The following is a 12,183-nucleotide window of genomic DNA, read 5'->3' as shown; positions in this document are numbered from 1 at the left end:
GTATGAATTAGCCCTACATGTTTTCATAGTGAGACGGTGTATAAATTAGCCTTACTGATTTTCATAGGGAGACGGTTTATAAATTAGCCTTACAGCTTTTCATAAAGAGACGGTGTATGTGAATGAATTAGCCTCTCAGGTTTTCATAAGGAAACAGTGTATTAATTACCCTTAGAAGTTTTCATAAGTAGTCGGTTTATATGAATCAATTAGCCTTACAGTATTTCATAAGGAAACTGTGTATGAATTAGCCTTACAGGTTTTCATAGGGAGGTGGTGTATGAATTAGCCTTACAGCTTTTCATAAGGAGACTGTATATGAATTAGCCTTGCATGTTTTCATAAGGAGACGGTGTATGAATTAGCCCTACAGGTTTTCATAAGGAGACTGTGTATGAATTAGCCTTACAGGTTTTAATAAGGTGATGATGTATGAATTTGCCATACAGGTTTTCGTAAAGAGACGGTGTATGAGTTAGCCTTACAGGTTTTCATAATGAGACTGTGAATTAATTAGCATTACAGGTTTTCATAGGTAGACGGTGTATGAATTAGCCTTACAGGTTTTCATAAGGAGACGGTGTATGTGAATGAATTAGCATGACAGGTTTTCATAAGGAGACGGGGTATGAATTAGCCCTACATATTTTCATAGGGAGACGGTTTATAAATTAGCCTTACAGCTTTTCATAAAGAGACGGTGTATGTGAATGAATTAGCCTCTCAGGTTTTCATAAGGAGACGGTCTATGTGAATTAATTACCCTTACAAGTTTTCATAAGGAGTCGGTTTATATTAATCAATTAGCCTTACAGTATTTCATAAGGAAACTGTGTATGAATTAGCTTTACAGGTTTTCATAGGGAGAAGGTGTATGAATTAGCCTTACAGCTTTTCATAAGTAGACAGTGTATGAATTAGCCTTACATGTTATCATAAGGAGATGGTGTATGAATTAGCCTTTCTGATTTTCATAGGGAGACGGTTTATAAATTAGCCTTACAGCTTTTCATAAATAGACGGTGTTTGTGAATGAATTAGCCTCTCAGATTTTCATAAGGAGACGGTCTATGTGAATGAATTAGCCTTACAGGTTTTCATAAGGAGAAGATGTATGAATTTGCCTTACCGGTTTTCAAAAGGAGACGGTGTATGAGTTAGCCTTACATGTTTTCATAATGAGAAGGTTAATTAATTAGTGTTACAGATTTTCATAGGTAGACGGTGTATGAATTAGCCTTACAGGTTTTCATAAGGAGGCGGTGTATGAATCAGCCTTACAGGTTTTCATAGGGAGACTGTGTATGAATCAGCCTTACATGTTTTAATAAGGAGAAGGTGTATGTGAATGAATTAGCATTACAGGTTTTAATAAGGAGACAGTGTATCTAAATGAAATAGCCTCACAGGTTTTCATAAGGAGACAGTGTATGAATTAGCCTTACAGGTTTTCATAGGGAGACTGTGTATGAATCAGCCTTACATGTTTTCACAAGGAGATGGTATATCAATTAGCCTAACAGGTTTTCACAAGGAGACGGTATATAAATTAGCCTTACAGGTTTTCATAAGGAGACTGTGTATGTGAATTAATTAGCCCGGCTGGAATCCAAGACAAAGGTGAAGTTGTTCTTCTGGCTTGGACAGCTGTGCATCAAAGTCTAATGGTGCATTGCAGAGGATGGCTCATAATAATGGAATTACATCAAACCATGTGTTTGATGTATTTGATACCATTCCACTGATTCCGCTCCTGCCATTACCACGAGCGCGTCCTCCCTAATTTAGGTGCCACCAACCTCCTGTGGTGCATTGTGTTAACTCAAAATGACACAACGACTAGGTTCCAGTTTAACAACGTTTACTTCACCGTATTTCCACAGTACACAGTTGCCATTGCACTCAGGCCAGGTCCATCAACAGAGAGACTACCACGCAGGAGTACTAATAACAGAGTGATAGCACCGTAATAACAGAAATATAGGGATACTTAAAACATGAACTTAACAATCTCCCACTTATCTTTAAAGACAAATAAAACATCAACAAAATAATTAAATGTCCCAAGTATTATTTAAATTACCCATTGCAAATGGGTTGTGTGACAAAGTTTTTATTTTATTACTCAAGCTGCCACTTTCCATTACTGAGTGCCTTTAGGAGCACATGACCGGATGTTCCCTTTTTAGTCAGACAGTCAGCAAACTTTTCCTTTGTGGCTGACCACAGAATCCGCTGGATTCTCTGTGCTTGAATAAGTTCCTTGATGCTGTTAATCTCAAGATGGTATTTTCTCTGTGACAGACTTGGTTGACTTGTCAGCATCAACTAAGGAGTAGCTGTCAGTGACACAAACTACAGGTAGAATGTGCCGTTTTGTCTCACCAGTGGTAAGCTCTGAGAACAGAGTTGCCAGAAAGATGGCAATGTCAATTCCATCCGCAAGAGCAAGAGTTTCTCCAGCTAGTGTGCTTCGGACAACCCTTCTGATCCTCTTTGGCTGCCAACAGATAGGTGACAATCTTCTTTCTTCACCCATTAACACAATTAGATTTTTCCACCTGTACTCAGCATTGTTGCATTGACTTTGTTCTACCAGTAGAGTGATGCACCTGCCAGGCCATACACACACTTTTTTAGTTTCCACAGTGTTCCTTCGCTCTTAGCTTCAGGCGGAGGTCGGATGTGAATGTCCCTTGACAGCTCTGTTCCCTGCAAAAATGCAGATTTGATGTCTGTGGAATGAAGTTTCATTTTTTCTGGCAGATCACTGTCAGCAGCAATCTGAGTGACTGAGTCTTTTGGGAGTTCTTTAGCAGCCAGCTCCTCAAAACCTCTAGCCACTAGACATGCTTTTGGCACTATTCCAGTTAAGGATTCTTTAAGGGTACACACCCACCTTGTTGAGACACATTTTTGGCCAATGTCTTTGACTTCCTCAAACACTCAATTTTTCCTCCAATTACTGAGCTCATCTAGTTTAGCTGAGTCAAATGACACGTCCTTTGTTTCAAGTACATCATCATTTTGAATGTCATTCTGTTTTTCTCTATTTTTCCATTGGTTCAACTCTGAGATTAGTGACAGGTCAGCTGACCCTGTTGTACCAGAAAGTGTAGCTGGTTCAGAGTACTGCAAGTTGTACCAGTTCTGGTGTTTTCGTTTGGCTTTTCCTGCTTGTCCAATGACAGTTGCTGTGTGTGGAATACCACTTTCTCTGTCCATGTATTTAACAGTTTGTCCAGTTTTCAGATTGGAACAACCATGTTGTCTTAACACATGTGGCTGTTGTTGAACGTTTTCCTCATTTGAACCCTCAACAGTATTACCTGTGTCAGTTTCAGTGTTCATATCATTGGATGCGACATCTCGTAGGTTTGTGTCTGTTAATGTGTCCTTTTTGTAATTTTCAGTAGGAGGCTGATTCTCAGCAATAGCCCCTCCATCTTGTTGATCATTTACTTTCCGCAATCTTGAGTGATGCACCCTGACAATGGTGCCTCTGTGCCTCACAAATATCACTACACCATCTTGGCCAATGACTACTCCCGGTCCTTTCCACTCTTGATAGTCAACTCGTTTGTAGTACACTTTGTTTCCAGTCTCGTACTTCTCATCGGTGGGTCGAAGCTGTTTACGCAGAGCCCTGCGAATTCTCTCTGAACACTCTGCTTCAGTGAACGCTTTTCTCGCTGCATGTAGTGCTGAAAGGTGCTGTCCCATCTATGCACTCACACTGGTCCCTTCTAGTGCTGGTGGCTTGTCAACCAGTACAGAGGGAAGATTAGGGTTCAGCCCGAACACTAGTTGGTGTGGACTGTAGCCATGAACATTGTGCATTGAGTTTTTTTGCCATCCAAGCCCAATCTAGGGCTGTTTTCCAGTCACATCCATTGCCTTGCTTCACTTTCAGCATAATCTCTGTGAGTGTTTGAATATGTCTCTCCAGAAGTCCATTGCTCCATGGACTGTATGCAGCAGTTGTCTTTACTTCCATGTTGAATTTCTCAGCCATTTCTCTTATTTCATTATTATTATCCTCCATTGCCACGCACACTTATCCAGGAATGAATCAAGTGCTTGACGATTTCACTGGGTTTCTTTGTATACACAATGCTTCCAGCACTGAAGCGTGTGAAGTGGTCGATTATGTGAAGGTACCACACACTTGGTCCTAGCTCATGTAGATCTACAGCCACTGTTTCATTTTACTTGGAAGCCAGTGGCAAACCAACAGCTGGTCTGGGCTTAGGTTTGCTGTATTTCTGGAATGTCTCACAACTGTTAACTATCTGTCATAGAATGGAAGTACTCTCATCATCATTATTCCCAGAACTGCTGAGTAATTTCTGAAGTCTGTCAACTGTAGCATGTCCAAACTGTTTGTGAAGTTTGAACAATACTTTGTGTTTTTCCTCTGTGGTTATGTTCTCTGTGTCTGTCAGTCTCATGGACTCTGTGTGATGTCTTTGTCTAAAATGTTTACACAATAGTGGCCTGAGGTAGTAAGTTCAAGGGTCACTGGTTGTTTAAACATCACTGCCTTGTCGTTTTTTATGTCTAGTACAGCCCCTGTCTTCTTGAGGGAAGCTTTGCTTAATAGTAAGGGGATATCTGCAGGGACCACCTCTCTTTCAATGTGACACTTAGTCTGACCAATTTGTGCTGGTATCTTGACTCTCTTGGTAGAATGGACGATTCTCCCATCTCCAAATTTGAAATCTCTGTTGCTTGGTATGTCAATCATATTTTGTACTTTTTTCATATTTAGTTCACTGAAATAGCTATCAAGTCATTTTGCACCACACACTGTGCATGTACATGCAGTATCAATCACAGCAGATCCTAAGCCTTTTCTCTGCAGCTCAGTGTAATATGCTGCGTCACTCACTTGCATTCCATCTGTTATTGGCGCGACAGACTTTTCACCAAAAATTATTTTTAGTGCCGACTTCATTGACGCAAAAGTCAGCACAGTACAAGCAGTCAAAGCCAACTGTTTCTCCCTACCATCCAGACAGGCAGTATCTAGCAACTTGAAAGCTAACACTGTATCCGGGAGAACCATGTCATACTTGCGCATCCTACCTGTTCAAAATCAATTATGTAGTCCGTCATTGCAACCGAAATGTCTCTAGTAACACTGTCAAAATTTGAATATGCCTCGTAGGCACAGTCTTTCTCTTCTTTAAGGAACACAGATTCCAGTGCTCTGATCAAAGTTCCCATACCGTCATCCTTGTTCAAATCCTCAACGGATATATCCGGTGCTGTATCTCTCGCTCTTCCCTTGAGCGATAATACCACTGCAAGTGCTTGCTTTTTCTCATCCAGATTAGTAACCCGTGGAGAGATTCCAAGTTAATTTTTCCAACTTTCATACGACCTCTTCTCGTTGAAGTGTGGTGGCACACTGTAGTTATTAACCATCCTCTGCTACCAACTCAAAATGACACAACGACTAGGTTCCAGTTTAACAACGTTTACTTCACTGTATTTCCACAGTACACAGTTGCCATTGCACTCAGGCCAGGTCCATCAACAGAGAGACTACCACGCAGGCATACTAATAACAGAGTGATAGCACCGTAATAACAGAAATATAGGGATACTTAAAACATGAACATAACACATTGATGTGGAGGGAGGCCAGTTATCGACTGATGGCCCATCTGCTTGCCCAGTTTATTGGTTAGTAAATCAATGTGGGGAAACACATTACGCCAGATTGAGCATGACCAGTCCCCAAAACATTTTTTACGAGGATAACAGACAGTGTTAAAAAATTGTTGGTCAGAGAACGTCAGGATAAAAGTCAATAGTAATGTGTTGTTTACAGATGTAGAATCTTAACTTGATCACCCTGTTGCAGGATAACTTAGTGTATTTTAGGTTTAAAAAGGCTTCTGAAGTTTGTAATTTCCACTTTGAAATTTCTGATTGATTTTCCCTTACGAAAAATGTATCAACCCCTAGAAAAAATGTCCATTAATTCTAATCCACATAATAATTCACATTTGCTGTTGCTGCAGGATTATTTTCCTGCTGTAGCAAACTGGCTCAAATGAAGATCCTACATCTGTATGTTTACCTGATCATTCTCTCTTTCTGCTAGACGCTAACTTTGTTCTAATCAAACTTTATCTGAAGCACATCGGAACACTTCACAAAAAAATCATAATACCATCTGATGAGCATGTTCAAACAGGTTCCTGTTATAGGGTCAATGTTCATGTGGAGACTTCCTGTCTATTAAACAGGAAGCAGTGAAAGAGGGGGATATTTTGTTGTTGTCATCTTGCTTGGGTGTTAACTGCATTATTTATGAGATATTTGTGGTGGAATCATAATGCATGTGGCTAAGAGAGAGAGAACAGTTAACTGGCTGTTGCCTTATTGAAAGCAGATGAGTAGCCCTCCAGTGGAACCGCTAACGGCAAAGGTCGCCCAGCCTCCCAGGGAATCTATACATCTGTCAGACACTCAACAACTACCTGTTGAAGAATAGAACACTGGGCTCTGGTTTAAAGAGTTGACTATATATGGTTAACAAAATACGACTCTAAAATAAAAGTTTGTCAGATGTTTTCAGACCTCAAAAGCAGACTTCTGTTGAGATAATTCCATGTTCCAGATCATCTGTTTAGTAGCCCTATGGCACACTCCAACATCCGTTGGAAAGATAAGCACTGTATCATTTCCAGGTCTATCTTTTCCATTCATTTGGAGTTGACCGCATTGCTTAATTAATAATCATTATATTGTGTAGTAAAGTACCACCCTAGCCTACTTACAACTTCTTTTCAATTTCACCGCAGAGACAAATGAAGCTGATCAACATGAAGCCATACAAGAGATTAAAAGGAGACTCTCCCGAAAGGTACTGTATACTATGTTTAGGTACACCAATACTTTGCCTGCTGAATGGCTGTATCTCATTGATTTGATGTCTGATGTAATGACTCATGTTGATATTTGTGGTACACAGATCCATCTGGTGGTCACAGCTGGAACTGAATTAACTGGAACCAAACACATTTCAAACTCATGTACAGTGCATTCGGAAAGTATTCAGACCCCTTGACTTTTTCCACATTTTGTTACGTTACAGCCTTATTCTGATTTTTATTTAATTTTTTTAAAATACATCAATCTAGACACAGTACCCATAATGACAAAGCGAAAATGGGTTTTAGTCCTGTGTAGCTCAGTTGGTAGAGCATGGCGCTTGCAACGCCAGGGTTGTGGGTTCGATTCCCACGGGGGGCCAGTATGAAAATGTATGCACTCACTAACTGTAAGTCGCTCTGGATAAGAGCGTCTGCTAAATGACTAAAATGTCAAATCATCCTTGAAATGTTTCTACAACTTGATTGGAGTCCACCTGTGGTAAATTCAATTGATTAGACATGATTTGGAAAGGCACACACCTGTCTATATAAGTTCCCACAGTTGACAGTGCATATCAGAGCAAAAAAACAAGCCATGAGGTCGAAGGAATTGTCTGTAGAGTTCCAAGACATGATTGTGTCAGGCACAGATCTCGGGAAGGGTACCAAAAAATGTATGCAGGATTGAAGGTCTCCAAGAACACAGTGGCCTCCATCATTCTTAAATGGAAGCAGTTTGGAACAAACAAGACTCTTCCTAGAGCTGGCCACCCGGCCAAACTGAGAAATCGGGGGAGAAGAGCACCAGAGTTCCTCTGTGGAGATGGGAGCTTCCAGAAGGACAACTATCTCTGCAGCATTCCATCAATCAGGCATTTTATGGTAGAGTGGCCAGACGGAAGCCACTCCTCAGTAAAAGGCACATGACAGCCTGCTTGGAGTTTGCCAAAAGGCACCTAAAGACTCTCAGACCATGAGAAACAAGATTCTCTGGACTGAAGAAACCAAGATTGAACTATTTGTCCTGAATGCCAAGCGTCACGTCTGGAGGAAACCTGGCACCATCCCTACGGTGAAGCATGGTGGTGGCAGCATCATGCTGTGGGGATGTTTTTCAGCGGCAGGGACTGGGAGACTAGTCAGGATCGAGGGAAAGATGAATGGAGCAAAGTTCAGAGGTTCACATTCCAACAGGACAACGACCCTAAGCACACATCCAAGACAACGCAGGAGTTGCTTCAGGACAAGTGTCTGAATGTCCTTGAGTGGCCCAGCCAGAGCCCGGACTTGAACCCGATGAAAACATCTCTGGAGAGACATGAAAATAGCTGTGCAGCGACGCTCCCCATCCGACCTGACAGAGTTTGAGAGGATCTGCAGAGAAGAATGGGAGAAACTCCCCAAATACAGGCGTGCCAAGCTTGTAGCGTCATACTCAAGAAGACTCGAGGCTGTAATCGCTGCCAAAGGTGCTTCAACTAAGTACTGAGTAAAGGGTCTGAATACTTATGTATTGTGATATTTCCGGTTTTTATTTTTAATAAATGTGCAAACATTTCTAAAAACCTGTTTTTGCTTTGTCATTATGGGGTATTGTGTGTAGATTGATGAGGGAAAAAACAATTTAATCCATTTTAGAATAAGGCTGTAACGTAACAAAATGTGGAAAATGTCAAGGGGTCTGAATACTTTCCGAATGCACTGTAGACTAAAATCACATTTCAAACTCATATAGACTGAATTACCATATAATTTCTGAATAACCAAACACATTTAAAACTCATATAGACTGAATTACCGAACGATTTCTGAATTATTGGATTCCCAAACAAATTTCAAACACATATACACTGAATTACCAAACAATGTCATAATTTCTGAATTACCAATCAAATGTCAAACTCATAGACTGAATTACCAAACAATTTATGAATTTATGAATTACCAAACAAATGTCGATCTCATTTGTCCCTTAAACAATGTGAGGGGGGAGGGGACGCACACATTTTCACATTCAGAAATCACATTGAAGGTGGAGGAAGATGCTTGTGTATCTTCCATTGTTTAAAAAATATAATAGAAAAATAACAAACTCATCATTTTAGAGTTTTTTGACAAGCCAAAATGCAGCAACTGTATGACTCAGTTGCCACAGTGCATATTGTAGGGTATTCCAACTCTGTGTGAGAAGCATGGCTCAGTGTAGTAGCAGGCTCAGATTGCTCGCCCCCTGTGGTGGCAGGGGGAAGAGGGAATTTGCCAGGTTTAGGCCAACAGTGCTTGACCTTAGATATAATGAGAACTGGAGTCTAGTTTCAACACAGTGCTCCTGTATGACATCTTCGAAGGAGTTAAACTCTTCCAACAAGTCTCTATCCATCTCCCATGCCCAAGCTGTCTTGTCTAGAAGTCCCACTTTATAGTTGTCAATCACTGGATTGCTTACACTGAGTATACCAAACATTAGGAACCCTCTACAAGGTGTCGAAAGCGTTCCACAGGGATGCTGGCCAATGTTTACTCCAATGCTTCCCACAGTTGTGTCAAGTTGGCTGGATGTCCTTTGGGTGGTGGACCATTCTTGATACACACGGGAAAATGTTGTGTGAAAAACCCAGCAGCATTGCAGTTCTTGACACAAACCTATGTGCCTGGCACTTACTACCATACCTCATTCAAAGGCACTTAAATATTTTGTCTTGGTCATTCACCCTCTGAATGGCACACATACACAATCCATGTCTCAGTTATCTCAAGGCTTAAAAATCTTTCTTTAACCCGTCTCCTCCCCTTCATTTACACTGATTGAAGTGGATTTAACAAGTGACATCAATAAGGGATCATAGCTTTCACCTGGATTCACCTGGTCAGTCTATGTCATGGAAAGAGTTTTGTACTGTGTGTATAGCTGAGTGTGAGGCCAACAGTAGCAGAGCTGGTGGCTCGGCGGATTCTGCGCTTCAATGAGTACGTGGAGTGCACAGATGCTAAGGACTATGACCGCCGCGCAGACAAACCCTGGACCAGGCTCACGCCAGCTGACAAAGTGGGTTCCAGACTCCTACTGTATAATGTTATTGCAAAGGCAACTAAAACACATGACATTCATAATGTCATTAAATACTTGGAATAAGAGAGGTTATAAAAAGGCATAATTCAAAAACTTTTTGTTAGCATTTTCTTCCTCATGTATTCCAGCTACTGGCTAGCACCTGAACAATGCTCTAAATACATTATTCACAGATAATGAGTTATCTACCATTTAATCTTCAGTTATATTAAATATGTTTGCCTGTCTGAAGCTATTGCTGTTCTGATAGTTTGACAATTAATCTATCAATTTCTGCAAGGACATTCTGTTTTTTTGTATTTTTTAATGAGGTGTTGTTTTGGTAGTTTCTTTGTAAAGGAAGACTTTGATCTTTAATGTTATATTCAGTCAGTCTGCTATCCGTAAAGAACTGAATGTTATATTCAGTCAGTCTGCTATCCGTAAAGAACTGAATGTTATATTCAGTCAGTCTGCTATCCGTAAAGAACTGAATGTTTATATTCCCTCAGGCTGCTATCCGTAAAGAACTGAATGAGTTCAAAAGCAAAGAGATGGAAGTTCATGAAGAGAGCAAGCAATTTACCAGGTAATGACAACTTGAACGTCATTGATCCCCAGCCATTACACTTCATTATGAGTCATACAAGATAATAAACTGCTGTTTGATTTAGTCTTAGTATGCAGTGTGCTATAAGGTGCAGTCTGCAGTTCTGATCCAACAGTGTCTGTTTCCCTGTGCCTTGGCAGATTCCATCGGCCCTGACGCGTTTCTCTCTCCAGTGGGGGTGCTGGACGGCTGCCGGCCCTTCCTAAGGGCTCTCTCTCCCCACTGCGGGCTTCACCATCGGGCTTCTCCATGGAGCCTGGATTCCCCTAGGCACGGACACATGGACACCGTCTCCCAGGGCCAACCTGTCTCCAGCTCTACAGATCAATAGAGGTCGATTACATTGGGCCACACCTGCTTACACAGACCAGACCAGACTGGGCTTTAGTACTGTGTGAAAAGAGACAGACAGATAGAGAGAGGCCAGTATCCATGAAGGACCAAACTGTTGCACTTTGTAACACAGCGCTGATTTAATTACCCACATACCTTTTGGCTTTCCTAAAGCAACTTAATAGGCCTGGACCAAGTCCCCATGGAGGGGAGGGGAAATGGTTTCACAACTATGGCGATGTTGTAGGTTAGACAAGTCCAGCCAAAGGTAACAGTAATCAAATCAACGTTTATTTGTCATATGCACGGATACAACATAAACGGTGCAGTGAAATGCTTGCTTGCAATCTTCCTCAACAGTGCAATGATAAATATAATGAAATCAGACACATAGTCCTTAACTTAACATAATCATGGAAGTGCATGGGAAGGTGTTAAGAAAGAATGGTCACTTTTACTGCCATGTGGTCTTGATGGTGGAAATGAAGGTGATTGGGTCTTGTTTTAAGGTGTGATTGTTAATGCTGATCTCAAAGTGGCTGGGACTACATGAATTATGCCTAGAGACTAAGGAATATGTATCATTACTGTATTTGTCATGTTTTATGGAACACTTATTGAGCATATATTTTATGGGGACAGAGCAGAATGGAACCCTATGTAGGCTATTCTTCCTCTCTCTCTCCAAATTTAGAGCAAGTTCAGACAGACTTGGTCTGCCCTTCTGATTGGTTGAGCTGTTAATAATGGATGGTCTGTGTAGCTTGAAAGGATATGGTAAATGTTAGTATTTTACGGTCCCAGATGAATCCATTGAGCTTTTTTCCTGGTCATAAAATGTGAAGCATTACTTTGACATTTCTGTGATGAGGTGCACCAATTTATTTACATTCATTTCAGACTGCTAAGGGCAGCTATAGAATATAGGAGGAGAACCATAGTATTCATGCCAATGTTTTTCTCATTCTATGGATTTTTGTACATAATGTATATCAGATGCATGATCACAAGTTTACTGCCAATTACCCATTAGATTTTTACATTGATGTGATGTACAGGATGAGTTTTGTATTGTTGGCGCAATGTGCTGTTCATATGTGAGTACTGTATCTTTGAATTATGTCAAGCACATAATATTCACGTATATACACTACCAGTCAAAAGTTTGGACACACCTACTCATTCAAGGGATTTTCTTTATTTTTACAATGTTTTACATTGTAGAATAATAGTGAAGACATCAAAACTACGAAATAACACATATGGAATCATGTAGTAGCCAAAAAACTGTTCAACAAATC

General features: G+C 40.7%; 1 protein-coding gene across 1 annotated transcript in view; it reads left to right on the top strand.

The window, feature by feature from the left end:
* LOC311132031 (phosphatase and actin regulator 2-like) overlaps positions 1 to 11,928 on the top strand; it is a 96,186-nt gene extending 84,258 nt beyond the window's left edge. Inside the window, exons 9-12 of the mRNA XM_084165196.1 lie at positions 6,819 to 6,880; positions 9,799 to 9,936; positions 10,452 to 10,528; positions 10,690 to 11,928. Coding sequence (XP_084021322.1) covers positions 6,819 to 6,880; positions 9,799 to 9,936; positions 10,452 to 10,528; positions 10,690 to 10,705 — 293 coding nt within the window. The 3' untranslated portion in view covers positions 10,706 to 11,928. The remainder of the gene's footprint in view (positions 1 to 6,818; positions 6,881 to 9,798; positions 9,937 to 10,451; positions 10,529 to 10,689) is intronic.
* The last annotated feature ends 255 nt before the right edge of the window (positions 11,929 to 12,183 follow it).

The sequence above is a fragment of the Coregonus lavaretus genome, assembly GCF_964263955.1.
Source record: "Coregonus lavaretus genome assembly, chromosome: 1".
Taxonomy (NCBI): Eukaryota; Metazoa; Chordata; class Actinopteri; order Salmoniformes; family Salmonidae; genus Coregonus; species Coregonus lavaretus.
This window is presented reverse-complemented; position numbering and strand designations above follow the sequence as displayed.